Here is a 23,790-nt window from a genome sequence, read left to right on the forward strand (position 1 = left end):
TCCAAATGCTTTCAAGGTCTAGACCAGTGGTTCTCAGCTTCTGGCTGCACGTTAGAATGAAGGGCAGTAGGAGGGTGGGCCTTGGAGAGTCTGATTTAATTATCTTGAGTGCCCAGGTTTAGGCATTTTTAACAGCTCCCCAGTTTACTTTATCAGAGAAACTATCTTTTAGAATCTCAACAAGGAATGTTGCAGAGCGGAGAGAGTGAGGAGGCTGCGTCTGGCTCCCGCTCTCACAGCCGTTGCAGTACATCGAGCGCCACAGAGACAGCGCCGGGGCAAGTGCGAGCCGGACGGGCACTGGGTGACTGTGTGCTCGCTGAGGAAAAGTAATCAAACATGGGCAAAGGAGATCCTAAGAAGCCGAGGGGCAAAATGTCATCATATGCTTTCTTTGTGCAAACTTGCCTGGAGGAGCACAAGAAGAAGCACCCAGATGCTTCAGTCAACTTCTCAGAGTTTTCTAAGAAGTGCTCAGAGCCCTGGCCGGTTTGGCTCAGCGGTTGGAGCGTCGGCCTGCGGTCCGGAGAGACCCGGGTTCGGTTCCCACTAGGGGCGTGTACTTTGGTTGCAGTTTGTCCCTGGTCCTGGTTGGTCCTGCGGGTGGCAGCCACTCGATGTGTCCCTTCACGTCGATGTTTTTCTCTCTCTCTCCCTCCCACTCTACCTGAACAAAAAATGGAAAAATATCCTGGGGTGAGGATTAAAAAAAAAAGAAGTGCTCAGAGAGGTGGAAGACCATAGACCATGTCTGCTAAAGAGAAAGGAAAATTTGAAGACATGGCAAAGGCGGACAAGGCCCGTTATGAAAGAGAAATGAAAACTTATATCCCCCCTAAAGGGGAGACAAAAAAGAAATTCAAGGATCCCAATGCACCCAAGAGGCCTCCTTCGGCCTTTTTCTTGTTTTGTTCTGAGTATCGCCCAAAAATCAAAGGAGAGCATCCTGGTCTATCCATTGGTGATGTTGCAAAGAAGCTGGGAGAGATGTGGAATAACTGCTGCAGATGACAAGCAGCCTTATGAGAAGAAGGCTGCTAAGCTGAAGGAGAAATACGAAAAGGATATTGCTGCATACCGAGCTAAAGGAAAGCCTGATGTGGCCAAAAAGGGAGTTGTCAAGGCTGCAAAAAGCAAGAAAAAGAAGAAAGAGGAGGAAGAGGAGGAAGATGAAGAGGATGAAGAGGAGGAAGATGAAGAAGACGAAAAAGAAGATGATGATGATGAACAAGTTGGTTCTAGCGCAGTTTTTTTTTTCTTGTCTATAAAGCATTTAACCCCCTGTACACATTTCACTCCTTTTAAAGAAAAAAAATTGAAATGTAAGGCTGTGTAAGATTTGTTTTTAAACTGTACAGTGTCTTTTTTTGTATAGTTAACACACTACCGAATGTGTCTTTAGATAGCCCTGTCCTGGTGGTATTTTCAATAGCCACTAACCTTGCCTGGTACAGTATGGGGTTGTAAATTGGCATGGAAATTTAAAGCAGGTTCTTGTTGGTGCACAGCACAAATTAGTTATATATGGGGATGGTAGTTTTTTCATCTTAAGTTGTCTCTGATGCAGCTTATACGAAATAATTGTTGTTCTGTTAACTGAATACCACTCTGTAATTGCAAAAAAAGTTGCAGCTGTTTTGTTGACATTCTGAATGCTTCTAAGTAAACACAATTTTTTTTATTAAAAATAAATAAATAAATAAATAAAATAAAATCTCAACAAGGATCAAAAGTTTTAAGCAAGGAGTAAAAATTGAAAGCATTATGTCAAACAAGTGTGGAAGAGGGCAATATACTCCCAATTTCTGATAACTATCTACAAATAATACATTTTAACAGTTTTGAAAGTAAGGATGACAAATTAGCCTTTGGACCATTTCAACTTCTGGGTTTGAAAGTCATATGAATTCCTCCTAGGCCATTGTGTACCTATTCATACTAAATTTAAATAGAAAGTGGGTTGGGGAAGAGAAGGGGTCTTCAAGGGAAGCGACACAATGCCTGGTTGTCCAGTCTCTATGATACTTGAGGAATGGCAGATGCTAAATTCTGTTTATCTCAAAAATGTTTGGTCCTTTCAATAACATGAGTCATCTGATTGAGGTCACAATATTTACAGTTGGGAGAATACGAGGGTGTTTATTACTCATCCCTGACTCCAACATCTCTTCCATTTCCCCATCCATTCACCATCCTAAACTGTCAATTATAATGATAAGAAAGGAGCAGAAGAAGGCAACCAATATACCTCAAATAATGAACTAGGTAAAATGTTATAGAACAATGGAAATAGCATCTCAGCATGACTCACATTATGTACCTGAATCACCAACAATGAGAGGGTGTGGGGTGTGAATAACTACAGGAACAGTGATATTCCACTGCTGCTGCCGTTGTGGAAACACCATGCAAAGGCTCAACCCAAACTGCCATTTGGTATGCAGACAGGCAGAAGTGCAAGGGTTAAGGAACAGGAGAACCCACCTGTGTTGGACTTGCCATTCCTTTGGAACATTTTGAACCCCTGTCCTATAGATGGGAATCACCCACTCTCCACTATCGAAGCTAAGAGTGCCGTACACTCATTCAGCCAGCTGCCCTTGTAGCACGGATATGGACAGAGCTGCTTGACCTAGGCTCCTCCAATCACAGGTAAGCTCCAGACCTAGAAGATTATAAATGAAGCGCTCCACCTTAAATATGAAAACCGGTAGCTACACAGAGGCTGGCAAACTATTCAAGTCACTGGAAGGGATTTCGAGTAAAATAAAATATAGTGTGATTTAAAATTTTTTCAAAAGAGAAAAGAGGAAACAACTTGGATAAGATCAGATCTAAAATCTCCTGATCTTTCTGAGAAGAGAGAAATTGGGTTGTTTCTTCCCTTTATCATTTTTGCCATTCTGATGTGTAAACTTACATTGTTCACTAGCTTCCTACTGAACCACTCTCTAAGCCCTGTGTGTCCCCATCCCCTACCCCACCGATGTGAATGAGTATTAGAGTTGGAAAGACTTTGAAAACAATATTGTCCAATCCTTCCTTTTGTTGAAGAGGAAAGAGAAATCCAGGCCACACTGTGAGAGGGTCTCAGAACCCTGAAGGGGTCCCGGGTTCCTTGACTCTCCAGCTAACCTTCCACTCCTCCATGTTAACGCCAACTCACTTTGACTTGCTCCTTCTGGTTTACCAGGCCTGACACACTCTTCAGCCCTAGGACAGTAGTTCAGGAGGCAGCCAGTCAATATTCTATCTGATCTGAAGATAAGAACAACCCCACAGATGTCAGCCAAGACCTTCCTTTTCTGGCAGTACTGAATGAGCCTTTCTTTCTCCAGTCAGCAAGTCTAGCTAGAATATTTCCAATGAGGGGCATCCCCCCTCCCTGAAGATAGCTCCTTCACTCCTTAATCAGTCTGGGTTCCCTCCATAAGTCTGAAAAGCGGTAGAAATAGGTGTGGGGCTAGGAACAGCCCAAGTGTACGTGCTAATCCTTAGAAAGTTTTGCTTTTCTCTCTCCGAGACTGCCAAGGCCAGACCTTTCTCATTTCCCTTTTACCCTATCCCCCTTTCCAGAATGAGAGAGGGTCCCCAAATGCTTTGGTGGAGAAAGCAATAGGTGTAAGTCCTGATAGATCACAGGAGGTTGAGGAAAGACCATGTCCTCATTCACAGCCGGCCTGGGGCTCTCCTCTGGACCCACACAGACCCTGAAGTGTGGGGGACAGAGCTGAACAAATTAGGTCTGCCTCTCTCTCCTTTCTGTCCACCTCCACTGCAGAAACTGAGATTCACTGAGAAATCCTTTGCTGTGATCCTTTTCTCCCTAGAAACCCTGCTCAGGTAGTAATAAATCCATGTGTAGTTCATTTCTCACATGGTTCCATATAGCTCTTGTCCTAGTTTATTCTTGATTCTTTTGTTGGTTGCTTTGGGATTTTTGGCCAGTATATCATGGAGAGAAGCAAGTAGGATTTGATGATTTTAAGACAAAATGTCTCACCCTCCTCTCAGTTCTAAAACTGTCTTTGAGCTCATTTTCCCTTCATCAACATTTTCACTCACCCACTTGTTTATTGCTTTTATTGTTGTTCCTGGTTTTTTTTTGTTTTTGGTTGATTTTGTGTATGAGAGAGAAGGTTACTGATTTTAAGATGAGGAGTCCAGCCCTGGTTGGTTTGGCTCAGCGGTTAGAGCATTGGCCTGAGACCGGTCTCAGGTTTGATTCCCAGTCAAATGCACTTACCTGGGTTGCAAGTTCAATCTCCAGCACCAGTCAGGGTCATGCGGGAGGCAACCAATTGATGTCTCTCTCTCACATCAATGTCCCTCTCCCCCCACTCTATCTAAAAATTAATGAAAAAATATCCTTGGGTGAGGATTAACAACAACAACAAAAGACGAGTCACATTTACCTCAGTCTCCAAAACTACCTGTGCCTGAGTTATATTCCTCACAACACTAATTTTTCAGTTGCCTTTAGTGACATCAACATCTTCATGTTCTCTCAGTCTGTGAGCAAGATTATCTTCAACTCTTTCCTCCTCTCCACTTGGTCACCTATTCTCCTTAAGAGTTTCTTGTAAGAATTTGATAACTCCCAGCTTTGTATGGGTCATAAATTTTAGAAATTATTGGCATGAATTCTAGTCAAGATGTGTTGCATGTTCAAAATGTGAAGCGTTGTTTTGCTCCAAAGGCATTGCTGTGATTTGTAAAATAGAAAATAAAAATCAAAAAGCATAGCCACGTTCAAAACAAGATAAATATCTTTATGTACTGGAATAGGAAGAGGAAAAAGTGGAAAGTGGGACCACTGAGGTCTGAACCATAAGGAAGCAGAGGTGACCAGGCATTCTAACTCCTATGGGGCTCTGGGACCAAACTTCCCCAGAGAAGGTGGGGACAGAAGTAAAACCCCAGGCTATTACCCATCCACAGCCCCTTCTAATGCGACAGTGCTGGGCAGCCATATTTTGGACTATATCACCCTGCATGACTCCCTCCAAAACTGCTCACTGGACCAAGGACCAAGGTATCCAAGCCATAGGGCTCCTATGAGGGGCCTGGAATAAAAAGTTCTACCAAATGCAAAAGAACTGACTCCAAATGACTCTTGTTCCAATGAAATTAGATCAGGAACTATGTTGAGAAATAAACAAGTTTCAATGAAAACTAAAGCTGAAAGATCTTGAGACAGAGAGTGGCAAAGGTCTCTAATGAATCACATCAAGATACAGTCATGAGGAAGCAGAAACTCTGAGATCACAAAATGTATAAGTTTTACAGAGGAGGATGAGGACACCACTTGACAGCTAAAAGAGGAAACCAGGCCCATAGAGAAATTTAGTCATGTTAATGGAGAAAAGAAAAGTGAAATTCCACGACTCCTACCACTGAGATCCAGAGGAGTGCTCCACATTCCAAAGTCCTTCTGACTCAGACACCAGGAGACCCAGCTCCGCAGTAATTTCTGCCCCTCCTCCCAGAGACTGCTGCTCTGGCTCCTCACCAATATACTACTAAGCTTAGTCCTGGGCTCGGACCTCTAACTCCTAGTTTCACAGGGATCTTTATAATTCTATCCCCTCCTCCACTCCAATTATTTGAGGTTCTTTGAATGAGACTGCTCCTTACAACCAAGAAAACCCAACTGAAACATATGTTAAGTCATTTAATCCTCCTGACAACTCAAAGAGGTAGGTATAATATGCTCATTTTACAAATGGGGAAACTGAGGCTACAAGGCATTAAGAAGCTGAATTACATAGTTCCTGGACTGGTCATTTGCTTATCTGCTCTCACATCTATTTTCCAGCCTTCCTCTGCTTTGCTGACTGTGCAAACTATATTTCCCAGGCTCCCTTGCCAACGGGCTTCTGACTCACCAAAAGGTTCATTGGCAGGAAATTGAATAGCAGGATAAAGGAGAAGCCAAGATATTTCCCCCCTGTGCTTAATATCTCTGGTAATAACTGTCTCTTCTTCATGTCCCAGATCCCATGAGAATGCCTTTCTTCCGTGTTCCTGGCTCCCACAGGCTAGCCCCACCCTCCCTTTCACCCCCCAGCCCTACGGGTGAAAACAGCTTCCTTCTTCTGCTAAGCTTTGGGTGGTCTCACTGTCTTCTGTTTGGCATTTTAGCTCTTTCATTCCATTTGTAATTAGTTCTCCATATTAAATTTCATCTAGTTACTGGCTCTGTTTTCCTGAACAGATCCTAACTAATACAGCATTTGCTAAGTGGCTGAGTGAGAATTCGAAGTTCAGTCCATTTGATTCCAGAACCCACACTCTGAAGATCACATTATATTGACAGTTAGGTCACAGAGAGATTCTCTGAACTTCAACTACAAACTATGGTGTTTGTTTCCCCCAGGGCAAGCCCATGAGAAGGATTCCCACTTTGTGCTGTGACTGCTCACAGTCACGAGTTAACTTCACAGTGCCGCCAAGCCACAGATCAACGGGGGGCTGGAAGAATTCACGTCTAAGGGTTGCCTCGGTTCTGACCCTGCTCCCTGAACCCCCAGGGCCAATCTAGTAGAAGTGGATTTGCTATGAGATGAGCAGTTCTCAAGGCACTGAGTGTACACCGTGAAGGCAGGTTGGAATCTCATGTTGCTCAATAGGCTGCTACTGCTTGACGGCAGTACAGTCTCTTCCTCGTGCTCTTGGTCTTTTCCCCTTCCTTTAAGCTTCAACCCTTGGAGACCCTATCCTTTCATAACCCATTCTACCTACACACCAGGTCTAAGTATTTTATTTGTACAACCTCACCACTCTCTTTGCCAGATTCCTACTTTTCTGACTACCTGACCTCACAGGCCAAGAGGTGCCTGCTAAGCTAAACCATTCATCATCGGTGCTCTGTTGGTCAATCATCAAGATTCGTGTCACTCCTAACAAGCCACCATCACCTGTTTACATTACAGTAAGGTCTGGCTTACTGTACTGTATTACATTTAGGGGAGCCTAGAAGAGAGTGAATTCAGATTTCTCAAAACTAGATTTTCTGCCAGAGAGAGAGGACTGTTCAGATCATCTTCCCTGAAAATCTTTTTTTTTTTTTTTAAATCAAAGACAGAAGCCTCAACTTTATGGTCTTTAAATAGACCCATAATCGCTTCCCTAATTGTGAATGCCTCCTGCACCTGGTCTCAATCCTTTAAATACTAAGTTTAGTCCATTCATGGATGAAGGTAGATAATTTCAGCATTCAATTAACAAATGTATGATGGGAAATATGCTAAACTCTTGAGATTTGTACTATACAATATCCTATAACTACTGACAGTCTATGTTTCATAGACCACAGTTGAACAATCTGTGCAATTATTTGTAAAAATAACCAACTCTTGTTATAAAAATGGGTGTTATCTTTGGCATGTCCCTCCTCGCTGCCTCCAGCTACACCTCCCACATCCCAGCTGTCTCCTAATCCTAAGAGGGTTTTTGTTTCCCCCCAAAGCTTTAGTGGCTTCTCTGTTCTTTCCTTTTCTCTCTCTGAGGAAATCTCAGTGTTACAGAGATTAAAATGGATGGCCGTATGTCAGAGAATAAAATATCTTTTCTGAATCCTTGTCGTCTGAGCAGACCTATAAGCCTAGAAGCCATTCCACTAAGACAGAAAGATGGACTGCATGACCTAGGGAAGGCTCCTCACCCCTCTCCACCCCCACCAGCAGGTAGCTAACTCCTTCACCATTCTGGTCTCAGCAAAAGAGTGGCATCCTTGGGAAAATATTATCCAATCCCCAGCCAAAGTTGGGGTCATAATAGTAATTATCTCAATATGTAAATATATCCTCATGTTATCTGGATAATAACTGTCTACCACATGCAAGATTCATGAATGCTCATGTCCCAAACTGTATTTTATTAAAGTAGGTGGTGGGTAGGGTGGAGGGGTCTGTGAGGGTCTGTAGCAAATAAATTTGGGAAATGTTGGGTTAAGCCAAATTAAGCAAATTTCTTTACTCTAGGACTTCTTGGAGCCTTCAAAATGCTAATGTGTATAATAATCACCAGTGTTTCACAAACCATATTAATCATGGAACCTTTCTTTATAACATATGTTAACATTTGGAGGAACTAATGTTGTGCAGAATATGGTTTGAGAAAGGCCAATATAAAAGGAATTCCAATTTTCCCTTTACTCTATTGATAGCAGAATGGTAACAGTCACTGGCACACAGATTTCAAATGACCTTGGAAGCTGCAGTGGAAAACTGTGAGAAAAAAAAAACACTTCAGAGATAGTTAATCACAAAGAAAGAGAGAGCTGGGCTAAAGGTCAGTCTGAGGAAAATGTCCCAAAAAAGGGAAGGTTGATGAGAAAGAAAGCTGGTTTAAAGAGTACGCAATGATGAAGTTCCAAATAAGTGCCAACCAGCCGAGTAAAAAGACAGTGGATAAGAGTCTCCTCAGTACTGGATGGTTATGAGTGAGAACTAAAGTGACACCTGCTGCTGGTCCAAGACAATAAGGGAAGGAGTGGCGACCTTGACCTTGGGTTTTCTGGCTGGCTTCCACATATAAATGAACCATATGGTCATGTTCCTGGTGATGTGAAAATTTAAAATTGTGAATTTCAAGTTCTGTGGAGTTATAATATTCAAGAACACAGAAATATACAAAATTATAATTGATTATTTTAAATAATTAAAATGTACAAAATATGTAAATTTTTTAGTTTTAGATAAAATCACCTAGGTATCTTCTAAGTGAAAACATATCAGCACTACTGTGAGCTTTGTTACATGTGTGAGGTGGAGGTAGATGTTTATTGATATTCCGAAGGGCTGCCTCAGATCCCTTATGGAAACAGGGGCATAGGCTTCATAAATGAATGCAGAAGCAATTATTCTAAGCTGTGTGGCTAACAAAGGGATGACTAGGAGGTTGCCATGGCTACATTATCTTTTGGAATTCATCCAGTGAATAGAAACTTTCTTCTTGACTTTAATTTCACAACAAGGCATGTGGCCACATGTAAGCCATGGAACCCAGAGTGGAAACCTTGTTTGGGGAATAAACAAACATTTAGTTTTTCATGCCAGTCAGTTGAGATGACAGTTTTTATGGTGAAGATTCAGAATAGGATCAAGAAAAATTTTTCTTTTTATATATGAATAGCAGAAAAAAAGTAGAAGTTAGTTGTTTGAGAGTCTGAAGACTTTCAGGCATTTGTATTATTGCTGAAAACAAACTTAATCCACCATTTAATGTAGAATATTTTTGGCTGATACATAAACACAGGTTTATAGTGCAAAGGCAAAAAGAGGAAGAGAGCTTTGGAAAGTGCTTAACAGCTAGAATTTGGCTTTCCTGGGGCTATCTTCTATATCGACCCTGGAATCTGTCTTCAGTTTAAAAGATTACTATTGAATGAGGTTTAATTCCAAAGGATGGCTACTCTTTAAACATGTTCCTGGGCCTTGACTTAGAGGCTAAAGCAGGACTTTCAAAGTCTGGACAAAGGGATGATTAGTAAAACTTGTTTGAAGCCCCTGTGTTCCTGAGATCATGGCTATGTGAAATAAGCCCTGCACTGAGGCACCTGAATGTTCAGTGAGAAGTCAGAGGGAGAGAGTGGTGGATGGGATGTGAACGTGTCCCTAAGGAAGGAGGGTGGCTGGACCTGGTGATCGAGTGCAACCCAGTCCTCTTTCTCATGCCTCAATTCCCCATTTGCTCCTCCTCCATCCCCCCAGTGTCAGGGAACCCCTCAAACCAAGCAATACCTTTAGGTCTAGCCACTTCCACCTCACTGGCCCAAGGGCTATGCTTAACCCCACCCCCCAAAGGGACTACCCAGTTTACATTTCCTCAAGGGGCTTGAAAATATGAAAGCTCTTTATTTCCCCTGTATATGTTCACCTTGTGTGTGTGTGTGCCTATTTGTGCCTGTGTATGCCTGTGTGTGCCTGTGTGTGTGCTTTGTGTGCTTTTGTGTGCCTGTGTGTGCTTGTGTGTGCTTTGTGTGCTTGTGTGTGCCTGTGTGTGCTTGTGTGTGCCTGTGTGTGCTTTGTAAGTGCCTGTGAGTGCCTGTGTGTGCTTGTGTGTGCCTGTGTATGCTTGTGTGTGTGCTTTGTGTGCTTGTGTGTACCTGTGTGTGCTTGTGTGTGCTTTGTGTGTGCCTGTGTGTGCTTTGTAAGTGCCTGTGAGTGCCTATGTGTGCTTGTGTGTGCCTGTGTATGCTTGTGTGTGTGCTTTGTGTGCTTGTGTGTACCTGTGTGTGCCTGTGTGTGCTTTGTGTGTGCCTGTGTGTGCTTTGTAAGTGCCTGTGAGTGCCTGTGTGTGCTTGTGTGTGCCTGTGTGTATGTGGGGGGGTGTCCTTTTGGCACAGGCTGTAATGTGAGGGCCTCAGACTTTATAAACAAGATGCTGGCCTCTCTTTCCTGAGAAGAAGGTGAAGAGACACTGAGACTGCCAAGCCTTCTCCTTAACACCTCACTCTACTCAGTGAGGAGTAAGAGCTCATTCTTTGTTTGCTCTCTAGTTGTTTTGGTGTTTTTTGAAGATTAAATGGGTTTTATTGAAAATACCAAAGTTCCTGCCACATAGAAAGCATTTCCTATAAAATTGTTTTGTTTACTAGTTTAAAAATCTTTTTAAAAACATTTTTATTGAATTTATTGGGGTGACATTAAGCTAGTCAGAGAAAGACAAATACCATATGATCTCACTTACATGTGGACTCTAATCAACAAAGTAAACAAAATAGAAACAGACTCATAGATACAGAGAACAGACTGACAGCTGTCAGAGGGGAGGAGGATTAGAGGACTGGGTAAAAAAGAAAAAGTGAAGGGATTAAGCAAAAAAACACATATGTATAACACAGAGACACAGACAACAGTGTGGTGATAGCCAGAGGGAAAGGGAGGGGAGGTAGAGGTGGGCAGAGGGAGGATAAATGGGGATGGAAAGAGACTTGACTTTGAGTAGTGAGTGTACAATGCAGTGTGCAAATAACGTTTTACTGAAATAACGTTTTCAGTGCACTGAAACCTGTATGGTTTTATTAACCAATGGTCCCTAATTTTTAACCAGACTGCCTACCCACCTATCCAGGCTCTTGGGAGCCTCAGCCTGCTGTCCCACTTCACCTGCCTGGTCCCATTATTTTGTTCTTGCCTCCTCTGTCTTTTGGACACCCCCAGCTTTCTCCCACAGATGCCCCACCTGCTCGCTGAACTTGTCCAAACGCACTCCTCTGGCTTTAGCCCCAGGATTCCAACCCTAAACCAATGCCAGAAAGGTCTCTCAAGCCCAGCAACCACAGCCATCTGGGGACATTCTAGCTCCTTCCAGTAGATGTAGACAGATACCTTTTATGATATGGCCCCTGGAACAAAAGGTGTGTTTAGCCTGTATCTTCAGGAAAAGGAAATCTCTCCTTCTTGGGGTTGGTGCATGAATAATTTTATTTCAAGCCTTATTATCAGTTCTAGAATATCCTGGATACTTACTGGAGTCCCAGAAACCATTGCTTCCTAGCCCACTGCAGGTCACTTTGGAGAAAGTCTAGCTTCTCTCTTCTACCTCATAGGCTCAGCCTGGCTATTCAACTCAGTAGGAGAGGCTGGGTTTAGGGCCACAGTGCTTGAACCAGGCTGGAGTTCTCCCTCCCACCTTCTGTCTTTCTCACCCGAACCAGAGAGCTACCACCAGCTGTGCTATAAATTACCCCAGTAGTTTCCAATACCCCTTTCATAGTTATCTTATCCTTAGGTCTATGTAGGACACATCATCACACAACTCCCTTCAGCTCATCTAACAGTGATTTTACACACCGTACAGAAGCTGTCACTGAAGATGAAACTGGTGTCCCAGCCAGCCCTCCATCTAGACCAGAGCTGGGCCTGGGGAGCCTCTCTGCCACAGAAGATGTTAGAGACAGGGCAGGGCATCCCGAATCTCCTTGTGCATCATCAGGGCCTTTGTTTTGTCCTGAAGTAAGCAATTGTGCTTTGCTCAAGGTTCAGTTCAGGAAAGTTATATATCTTTACAACCTATTCTATCGCATTCTAAGTGACTATGGCCTTCATGGGTTCCTATAGGACTGTGTATTTTTGTTGTTGTTGTTGTTGTTGTTACAGATGTTTCTCCTTTTTCCCCCATTGACACCCTCCTTCCTCTCCCTCCCCACCCTATCCCCAGCATAGTTATTCATGTCCATTGGTTATGCATACATGCATATAAGTTTTGTGGTTTATCCCTGCCCCCCACCCCCTCTTCCAGGGATTGTCAGTCTGCACCCTACTGCCACATCTCTGGGACTACCCTGTTGCTTAGATTGTTATGTTATGTTCATTATATTGCACATATAAGGGAGATCATATGATATTTGTCTTTCTCTCCTTGGCTTAGGATAATACTTTCCAGGCCCCTCCATATTGTCTCAAAGGATAAGAGATCTTTCTTTCTTATAGCTGTATAGTACTCCATTGTGTATATGTACCACAGCTTTTTTATCCATTCGTCTACTAATGGACACTTGAGCTGTTTCCAGATCTTAGCTATTGCAAATAGAGCTGCTATGAACATGGGGGTACATACATTCTTTCTGATCGGTATTTCAAGCTTCTTAGGGTATATTCCTAGAAGTGGGATCACTGGGTAAAAGGGCAATCCAATTTTTAATTTTTTGAGGAAACCCCATATTGTTTTCCATAGTGGCTGCACCCGTCTGCATTCCCACCAGCAGTGTACTAGAGTCCCCTTTTCTCCACATCCTCGCCAACACTTGTTGTTTGATGATTTGTTGATGGCGGCCATTCTGACAGGTGTGAGGTGATACCTCATTGTTTTAATTTGGATTTCTCTGATGAGTAGCGATGTTGAGCATTTCTTCATATGTCTCTTAGCCATTTGTATGTCCTGTTTGGAGAGATGTCTATTTAGTTCCTCTGCCTGTTTTTTAATTGGGTTCTTTGTCTTCTTTTAGTTGAGTTGTATGAGCACTCTATATATATTGGAAATTAACCCCTTATTTGATATATCATTGGCAATTACGCTCTCCCATACAGTGGGTAGCCTTTCCATTTTCATGATTGTATCTTTTGCTGTGCAGAAGCTTTTGAGTTTGATGTAGTCTTATGTGTTCATTTTCTCCTTTGTTTCTGTTGCCTTAGGTGATGTGTAAGTGAAAATTCTGCTGCGTATGATGTCTGAAATTTTGTTGCCTACAGTTTCTTCTAGAATTTTTATGAATTCATGAGTCACATTTAAGTCTTTTATCCATTTTGAGTTTATTCTTGTGTAGGGTGCAAGTTGATGGTCTAGTTTCATTTTTTTTGCATGTAGCTGTCCAATTTCCCCAATACCATTTTTTAAAGAGGCTGTCTTTACTCCACTGTATGCTCTTGCCACCTTTGTCAAATATTAATTGAGCATATTGCCTTTGATCCATTTCTGGGTTATTTGTTCTGTTCCACTGATCTATATGCCTGTTCTTGTGCCAGTACCAGGCTGTTTTGATTACAGTGGCTTTGTAGTATAACCTGAAATCTGGTAATGTGATCCCTCCAACTTTGTTCTTCTTTTTCAGGATTGCTGTGGCTTTTCCAGGTCTTTTTTGGTTTAATATGAACTTTTGAAGTATTTGTTCTAGTTCTGTGAAATATGTCATTGGTATTTTGATGGGGATCGCATTGAATCTATAGATTGCTTTGGTTAATATGGACATTTTAATGATGTTAATTCTTCCAATCCATGAACAAAGTATGTGCTTCCACTTTTTTATATCTTCCTCTATTTCTTTTTTCAATGTCTTGTAGTTATCTGCAAATAGGTCCTTTACTTCTTTGGTTAAGTTTATTCCTAGGGATCTTAATTTTTTTGCTACACTGGTGAGTGGGATTGTTTTCTTAGTTTCTCTTTCTGTGAGTTTATCATTGGTGTATAAGAATGCCATCAAGTTTTTGACGTTAATTTTGTATCCTGCTACTTTGTCAAATTCATTTACTAAGTCTAGTAGATTTTTGATAGAGTCTTTAGGGTTTTCTATGTATAATATCATGTCATCTACAAATAATGACAGTTTCACTTCCTCCTTTCCAATTTGGATCCCTTTTATTTTTTCTTCCTTTCTGATTGCTCTGGCTAAGACTTCCTGTACTATGTTAAATAAGAGTGGTGAAAGTGGGCATCCCTGTCTTGTTCCTGCTCTTAAGGGAAATGCATTTAGTTTTTGCCCATTGAGTATGATGTTGTCTGTAGGTCTTTCATATATGGCCTTTATTATGTCAAGATATGATCCCTCTATTCCCAAATTGCTGAGCGTTTTTATCAGAAATAGGTGCTGGATTTTGTTGAATGATTTTTCAGCATCGATTGATATGATCATATGGTTTTTATCTTTCATTTTGTTTATGTGGTGTATCACATTTATTGATTTGCGAATATTGTACCAGCTTTACATCCCTGGGATGAATCCCACTTGGTCAGGGTGAATAATTTTTTAATGTATTGTTGGATTCACTTTGCTAATATTTTGTTAAGGATTTTGGCATCTATGTTCATCAGGGATATTGGCCTGTAGTTTTCTTTCTTTGTAGTGTCTTTTTCTGGTTTTGAAATTAGAATTATGCTGGCCTCATAAAACGAGTTTGGAAGTCTTCCTTCTTCTTGAATTTTTAGGAATAGTTTGAGGAAAATGGGTGTTAGTTCTTCTTTGAATATTTGGTAAAACTCCCCCATGAAGTAGTCCAGGCATGGGCTTTTGTTTGCTGGGAGAGTATTGATTACATCTTCAATTTCCTTAGTTGTTATTGATTAGTTTAAGTTTTCTATCTATTCCTGGTTTAGTTTTGGGAGACTATGTATCTCTAGAAATTTGTCCATTTCACTTAGATTGTTCAATTTGTTGGAGTATAATTGTTCATAGTATTTGTTAACGATCCTTTGTATTTCTGTGGTATCAGTTATTACTTCTCCTCTTTCATTTCTGATTTTGTGTATTTGGGTTATCTCTCTTTGTTTCTTGGTGAGTCTAGCTAAGGGTCCATCAATCTTGTTTATCTTTTTGAAAAACCAGCTCTTTGTTTCATTGATCCTTTGAATTGTTTCTTTTGGTCCTCATGTCATTTATTTCTGCTCTGATTTTTACTATTTCCTTTTTCTACTTGATCTAGGGTTTTCTTTTTGTTTGCTTTCTAGTTCTTTAAGTTGTGAGGTTAAGTAGTCAATTAGAAATTTTTCTTGTTTCTTGAGGTGAGCCTGGAGTACTATGAACTTCCGTCTCAGAACGGCTTTCACCGCATCCCACAGATAGATGTCCTTACTCATGCTGTTGAGCTTCCTCAAGATCATGGCTCTGAACTCTACCTCTGATAACTTGCTTAACTGAATTTCATTTATCTCCTTCAATAGAGTTCTCTTGTTCTTTTCATTTGGGATTTGTTTCTTTGTTTCACCATTTTGGCTATCTCAGTGGGTTTTGGAGCCTGCCAAATTTTCCCTGTGGGTGTTGGTGTTCTGCTGTTTGTTACTTCCTCTACTGGGTTTGGATGAGTGTGGGAGGGCCCACGTTAAACCCCACTGTCGAGTCTTACTTTCCTGGGTAGATTTGCAAGCCCAGGAAAGGTTTAGTTATCCTCTAGCTTTTTGCCTGGAGGCTATTAGTCTCGGTTACTCAGGGCCTTGGGATGTAGCCCTCAGGTGTACTGCCTAAGAGGATTTCCAGAGGGTGGGGCAGATGCTGGTTGTAAATGAGCCTCAATTTGAATTTCTTTGGCTCACCTGGGTGGGGTTGAATCTCTGAGAGAGGGGCTACTGTTTCTCCCTGCAGCAGCTCAGGGAAGGAGCAAGTTGGCCACTGTCCTTTCTGGCCGTGACTCAGCAAAACTCTGAGTGCCCTCCAAATCCCAAGTGTCCCCACAGAGTTCCAGTCCAGTCTGCCTTCCCTCTGCCAGAGCCCAAGGTGAGTGGCTGTAGCCAATCAAGTGCTCTGTCCCGGCCCTCTGCTCTGTGGAGCTGGCTTGGGATTTTAACCAGAGAGAGCTGCTCACAGCTAAGACCGCTGCTGTTCGTGGGCTTCCACCCTCTTGCACCTTCACAGATCCTACCAGTGTCCCTGATTATATGGTCCTCTCCTGCTGCTTTTCTGTTGTTTTTTCCTGATGATTTGTCTTTATTTTAGTTGTAATTCTCGTTTGGTCCTGGGAGATCATCTGTGTAGCTTCCATTCACTCTGACCCCCAGGACTGTGTATTCTTTCAATGTAAGTTTATAGTAATAAATAGAATAAAGCCAAAGAAAAGTTGCCATGGCCTTTTAGGCACCAAATGTTAATATTCACATGTCTGAGAAGCAGCAATATGGAGGCAACTTTCTGATATTTTATTCTGAATGGGACTATGGACACCGTAGAAAGGAAAGATGGACCCCTTTCTTCCTATATGCTACCCATCACTGGTCTGCGCTCAGGGATGATGAACCTAGATCTGCTGTGGTTCCCAAGCCCCTATTCAGCCTTCTTTCCACTCCTCCAAAACCTCAACGTCTCAGGCATGTTGGGATGGTTTTGAGAATCAGGTGCAGCTTCTGGGACCTCTGAAGTCTGGGCCAGGCCTGGTTCCTTCTGTTGTTTATAGGCTCTGAGCAGAAGCAGCTTCACTCTGACCATTGATGAGGTGCAAAGCTAATGTGTGACCAAGGAGAACTTTGTTCTCCCTCTGTCCGTGGAGGCCTTCCTATGCACAAAAGGAAGAGGCCCCAAACTGAGGGAGTCCTCCAAAGTGAGATCCTAGAGGTTATCTTACTTTTCCACTTAGAATATTCCCCAAACTATCTTAATAAGTTTTACAGTATTTCAATTCATTTCATTTATCTTCTTAAGATAAGATGGAAAAAAGTTTTTAAATTACCTCAAGGTCCTTTGCATCAACTAGATAAATGGTGAGGTCTGTGAGGTTAATACCTTACAGCATAATCTTTCTCTGGTGTCCAATAGGGCAACTGTGATCTGTTTAATGTCAACAGGATGACTACAGGTTTTCTGGAAGGAGTTATCGACTACTTTCAGAACAGAGATAAGAACCTGTGAAATATGCAAAAACTCTTTTCTAATTTAATAATTCACTGAACAAAATTTGTTAAAGTTTAGTTCCCCCATCTCAAACAAGTATTATCCAGTACCCCAAGGAGAGGGCAAGGTGGATGATGAATGAGGATTTAGTGATCAAATTTGGTGATTATCTGCTTACAAATCGTGTGGCAACCATCTGTAAGATTATTAAAAGAGGATGTTAATTATGTTTTGATTATGCTTTGGTTTCTGTCCCATCCATTCCACAAGCTCTTTACAAAGAATCTACTCCAAACCATACTAGAGTAATGGGAGATTCTCTGCTTCCACGCTGATATAAGCTGCCCTACCACTCACAGATTATTAGAATTACTATTTATTTATTTATTTGGTACTTGCCCATAGTGGGAACCGAACCCAGGACTCTCTGGTCCACAGGCCGATGCTCCAACCACTGAGCCAAACTGGCCAGGGCTGGAATTACCTTTTAAATGGACTGCCTTCTTCTGTCTTAGTCTCCCTACAGTCTATTCTCAACACAATGGTCTAAGTAATCCTGTTAAAATGTGAATCAGATCACAAAATTCCTCTCCCAAAACCCTGTCTCACCCAGAGTAAAAGCCCAAGTCTCCTGGTCTGCAGGGCCTTCCCTAATCTTCTCTCTGTCCAACAGCAATCTGACCTCACCCTACTCTCCCCAGCCATCCTACTCTCTTTGCTTGTTTCCTTCTTTCCTGTAGATTTTCTTATAGTCATCTCAATGAGCCTTTCCCTTACCACCTTGTATAGTATCACACCCCTCCAATGTTTTCTATTTCCCAGAAATACTTTTAAGCATGTGATATAATATTTGCTTTGCATATTCACCTTGTTTATTTTTATATCTTTCCTCTATCCCCAGTCCTCCACCCCCAGACATACACTCTTAACTTAAGCTCTAGAAAGACGCCGTTTTTGTTGGTTTTCTTCATGGCTTAATCTACAGGGCCTGTAACATATTTAATACTTGCTGAATGACTGGATGGTTTGAGGCATGAGTCAGCCACTTGGAGGCCATGTGCAGTATGAGCAAGCAGAGGAGGGCAGAGGAGAAGAGAACAGACATGGGTAGAGTGGGGAGAACAAGAGGCTGTGGACCCCTGAGGGACAGAAAGGGTAGCCTTGATCCTTGACTGAGGAACTACCCAGTTCCCAATCTGACTCCCATTAGGCCTCTGACAGGTCATTTGTTTCCTGTCCTTGTGGTGTCCACATATATCCATAGTATTACCCAGTCTTCTGTTACAACACCCTTTAACTGAAAGCAGCCTGGAAGGCAGAGAAGAGGAAAACAGCATTAGAAAAGAAATATGCAGGCCCGAGCAACCAAGGCCTCATGGGCCATGTAATTACTTGGCTCATGTGCTGTTTGAAATGAGACGCTAGCGGAGGGTTTCTTTGGTCAGAGGAGTGGCATGCTGGTTTTCATTTTAAGGAGCTCCCTCTGACTACTCTTAGTAGAGAACCGTTGTGGGAGGTGCATTAGCGAGGGTTCTCCAGAGAAACAGAATTAATAGGATATGTTTATATATCATGTATATCTATGTTTATATCTATATGTATATCTCTATATCTATCTATCATCTCTATCTATCTATCTATCTATCTATCTATCTATCTATCTATCTATCTATCTATCGAGAGATTTATTTTAAAGAATTGTCTCACACAATTATGGCAAGTCCAAAATCCATATTGCAAGCTACACCGCCTCACATCCATTAGGATGACTACTATACACACACACACACACACACATAAACAAAAAACAAAAACAGAAAATAACAAGTGTTGACAAGGATTGGAACCTTTGTGCTCTGCTATTAGGAATATAAAAAGGTACCATCCTATGAAAACTGCATCATAAGTATTTACAAAATTGAGGATTCTCAAAGGAAAGCATCCCTTTCTAATGTTAAAGGCTGATGTTTTGAATTTTCATAACACAGCCTGCTCTCTAACTTTCACCATCTTGCATGTTTGGTTCTGGGCTGCCCCACAATCCCCCTTCCTGGGTGAAGTCCCACCAAGTGCTGTCACCTCTCTAAGGTTCTCCTCAGTCTGTCCCCACACACTGTGTCATTCTGCCCATGTGACCTTGTAATATAATTCCCACATTTGTTCCCCTATCTGTGTCCATTAGGCTGTGCTCACTTGTAGGAAAGGATCTATACTGATTTTATGTGCCAGGGCCTGCTACCTGGAAAGTTCTCAGTACGTCTTGGTCAAATGATTGATTGATCCAATTAGATAAGGCTGACAATTCCTTGTTCTCAAAAATCAGATTCTCAATGAAGGGAAGGTGGATTCTACCCTGTACCTCCACACACAGAGGGGCATCTGGCAATGTTTGGGGACATTTTCTGGTTGTCACAACTAAGGTTGGGGGTTGCTACTGGTGTCTGGTGGGTAGATGCTAGAGATGCTATTAAATAGCTTACAGCTCAGAGAACAGTTCATCACAACAAAGAATTATCTGGCCCAAATGTCAACAGTGCTGAGGTTGAGAAACTCATAGATTAAAACAGAAAAACAAAGTCCTGAGATACATACCAAAAAAGCACTTCTATTATTTTTCTCATTCTGATTATTCCTAGGCTAGGGTGGGGTGGGTTCCTTCTCTAACAGCTGCAAAACTGAAATAGTTCCTAAAATCCAAGAGGCACTAGTCTATTACCCTTAGAATTGGGTTACATCTCCCCAAGTCCAAAGCTGAAAACAGCTCCTAATTTCTTGTCTTTCTACCCTTCCAAATTTCGTCAGGGATTTATAGAACATTTAACAGTAAATACACCATGACTAACTTCATACCCATTCTAGAAATATGGGGTGACTACTGCTGGTAATTTCTGTACCAATTCCCTCCAAATACACCAGTCTTCAAAATCTATTGACAAAAATGTCCCCAAGCTTTCTCCCATTCTCAACTAGAAAAATGGGACACAGAGAAAACATTCCTTGGATTCATCTCCCTCCCTGGCAAATACACAGAAACACTGAGTAAATATTTTAACAATATTTGTCAAGTTCAAAAACAAGAGGAAGCTCTAAATGCCAGAAATGAAGAGGGGCCCCTTGGTGCTGAGTGAAATTGGGGTTTCTTGGCCCAAGGAGTAAGGAAACCTGACATCAGGTTTTTATAAACTGGGGTATGTGGGAAAGGGGGACAAGAGCAGAGGTCATAGTCCCTGCACAAGTTGGGGGGATTAAATGGATTCCCTAGACAAGGTCAGGAGTTGGGGAAATCTTTGTCTATAGTGCAAGGACTTGGCTTAAAAGCAAGTGCCAATTCCTGTTATTGGTAGAAGAGTCAGCCTAGAAAATTGGAACTCCCACACTGCTCTGCACGCAGCTGGGTAACCAGACTTTTGCAGGAGAGAGAGAGAGAGAGAGAGAGAGAGAGAGAGAGAGAGAGAGAGAGAGACCTCTTAAGAGCCCGACAGAGGTGAGCTTAAAACTGAGCTACAGGGCTATTTCTACAACCCAGGTATGCATAGGACACAAAGAAGATAATTTCCACTGCAGATGAACTAAAAGCAAATAAGGAAATGCAATTTTCGCAGAGATAATCAACTGGTGCAAAAGTAGGAAAAATTATACCCAAAGAACTACAAATATTAGATTAATCTGAAAGTAATTTTAAAATAAATATGTTTAAAATGTTCATCAAGATGAGGTAGAAATATAATTTATTAGACAAAATGAGGCTTTTGGGGGGGGGGCAGAGAGATTTGTAAGATAACCAAATAGAGGATCTAATAATAACAATAATAATAATAATAATAAATGTTTTTAAATAGAATCTTGATGATGAGGAAAGCAGCAACTAGAAACTGTTTAGGAACCACCAAAACAATGAACTACAATCATTGCTTTAACTGGATCACTAAGAAGTTACATGGGGTATAAACACTTAAAAATTTTTTAACTACTAAATAGGCTCTTTTGACACCCTCCTTTGCCATCAGGTAACTGATCTGTAAATACTTTTAGGGCAGCTTCTGTGACACTATCACTTACGGTTGTTGAAACGATCTCATTTTGATAGATCGCCTCCTCTTATCCATGGGGGACACATTCCAGGAATCCCAGTGGATGCACGAAACTGCGAATAATACCAAACCCTATAGATACTGCTTTCTTTCTATACACACATGCCTATAATAAAGTTAAATTTATAAATCAAGCACAATGAGATATTAACAACACCAACTAAAAATAAAGTAGAACAAGTTTAACAACATACTGTAATAAAAGTTATGTGAATGTGGTCTTTCTTTCTCTGATAACTGAGAGGACTACTAGATGACTGAGGGTGGGTTGCATCCAGGGTGGATATGCTGGAAAAGGATGATTCACCTCCCAGGCAGGATGAAGCTGGACAGCACAAAATTTCATCACGCTAATCAGAACAGTGCACAATTTAAAACTATGAATTGTTTATTTCTAGAATTTCCCATAGAATATTTCGGACCACAGTTGACCATGGGTAACTGAGACCACAACAGGGGAAACCATAAAGAAGAGGTACTACTGCATTGGAGATTAATCTTATCTATTTTAAAACTTCATTCCAATCTCAACTCTTCCCATCAGTTCTGGAATGAGAGTTAGTGAAGTCTGGTCTACACATTGTTTTCCTTTGTTTTCCGCCTTAGAACTTTCTTCTTCACCCTGCAGACTCTGGGCCAAACTCTTACCTACTTCTGGTGGCCTCTGCTGCTGGCTGTTGTGCTCACACATGGTACTCCTGGTCTTCCTGGTGGTCAGCCTCACTGCCACCTCTGCGTTGTGAACCCCTTCTCCAAGGGGCAGCTGCATCTCCCTTGGGACCCAGATACTCAGCCACTTTTCTACTGGGTTGGGCACACCACCATGTAACCCCGAGGCCACTAGGCAGCCCCAAAGCTCCTACCTCTCCACCATCCTTTGAGCTCCCTCATGTGGTCACAGGGATCCACCTCCACATCCTTCCAGGCCCTTTGATGGGGTGGAGGTCCCCCCTCTTTTTCTCTCAAGCATACTGGCTGTTCATTGAACTTGGAGCGCTGAGCTCTTAGTGCCTGTTGTGCTCACCTTTGGTGTAACCACGATGCTGGGACAACAGGAGTCCTGCTCGGCACCCTGAGCTTCCACACTGTGCTGTCTGCATTGGCAGGAAACGGGCTCAGCGAGGTCAGCTAGCAGTCCAGAGCTTGGGTCCAAACACAAACATTTCTGACTCCAATGCCAATGCTTTCCACCATGTTTTACTGGAGAGAGAGAGAGAGAGAGAGAGAGAGAGAGAGAGAGAGAGAGAATATTCTAAGTCTAAAAAGACTGAAGGAAATTAAACAACTTCTTACCCTGGGAAAGTTAACGCAACACAGCAGCAGGAATAAGGCCATAGTGGGACAAGCAAAGAGCTGGCCAAGCCGTGGTCGCTTGTGGCACCCAAGCTTGCCACCCAGAGTCCTCTGATCTGAGGGATTTGGGGCTCCCAGGGGAATGACAAAAGAAGGGAAGAGGAGAGGACTGTCTTTTGTGCCCCAAAGGAGAGGAAGCAGGAAACCATGTTCTCCTGCTGTCTCTAGGAATAAGGAGTCCTGCTTTTCTTCCAGGTTGTCCACATAGCTCAGGGTTCCAGCCCAGTAGCTCTGCCCAAATACTGTGCCTTAGACTGGCATTTCTTGAAATTCTCCGCCAGGAAGTTGAGTGTAGCAGACTGGTTCCGGGAAGGTGAGAAATGACCACCTCCCTTCAAGTCCAGAGCACACAGAGGGAGGAAGCATTCGTATCCACAATTTGCCGGTAAGGAAATCCAGGCTCAGAGAGTGAGCACAACTTGCCCAAAGATACACCGCGGGTAAGAGACACAGTCAGACTTAATCCAGGTTGCCAAGACTAGTGTTTCACCCACTTCTCTGACTGGCTGCCTTCTCTGCTCTACCTTCCTGTGTCCCTCTTGAGTTTTAGTTCTTAGAAAAGGAGATGGGCCAGGTGGGGGTGAGGTGCAGGGGGAAGGATAAGGAACACAAATGATACTTAAAGGAAACAATATATGTAAAAACACTTTGAAAATTCTAAAGTCATATACATGCAAGGAAGTTTTGCTATTAAGTATGGAAATGGTTTATAACATTATCCTTTCCCATGATAACTAATAATTTTAATTTCCTATCTTCCTTGAGAGTTGAGCATTAAGATGAAGCATATTATGGTCCAAGGTTAAACAGAGGGATGCTTAAATTGGAACATGAAAAAGAAAGATTGCAACAGACCTCTGACAAAGAAATTAGGGAAGGAGCCTGTCCCTCCAGGTAACTTCTCCTGAAAGCAAAATGGACAATAAAAGCAGGTTGTGGAAGAAATACTGATCATTCAATGAGACATTATCAAAAATGATTTTCCATGAGGACAATTCCAATATTTTTTAAAGTGATCTGGTTGTGGGTTACTACCTACCCAGCCAAGAAGCAATATAGGAGGAGGAAAAAAATAAAATCTTCAGGAAGAATTTATTTGCCCCATGAATGAATGATTGGCCTGCCTTGGGGGTCATGTGTGAAAGAAAGAAAATAGCCTTTAACCCAAAGGGAAAGTTCTGAGTCAGAGAAACCTGTGTCTTACTTTCCCCCAGAATCCTCAGCTGGCCAGAAAGGGAAACAACACAATTTCATTTAAGGTTTTTTAAAATGAGAAACTAGGCCAGTCATCATCTAGCTGCTGAGAGC

At 42.0% G+C, this 23,790-nt stretch overlaps 1 protein-coding gene across 1 annotated transcript; it reads left to right on the forward strand.

The window, feature by feature from the left end:
- Positions 1 to 210: 210 nt before the first annotated feature.
- LOC118642004 (high mobility group protein B1-like) lies at positions 211 to 17,056 on the forward strand. Its single transcript, XM_036279677.1, is given in 4 exon segments — positions 211 to 489; positions 745 to 998; positions 1,000 to 1,231; positions 16,964 to 17,056. Coding segments are annotated over 4 exon segments (729 nt in total). The 5' UTR covers positions 211 to 339.
- Positions 17,057 to 23,790: the final 6,734 nt, after the last annotated feature.

Source organism: Molossus molossus, unplaced genomic scaffold (assembly GCF_014108415.1).
Source record: "Molossus molossus isolate mMolMol1 unplaced genomic scaffold, mMolMol1.p scaffold_m16_p_3, whole genome shotgun sequence".
In the NCBI taxonomy this organism is placed as follows: domain Eukaryota; kingdom Metazoa; phylum Chordata; class Mammalia; order Chiroptera; family Molossidae; genus Molossus; species Molossus molossus.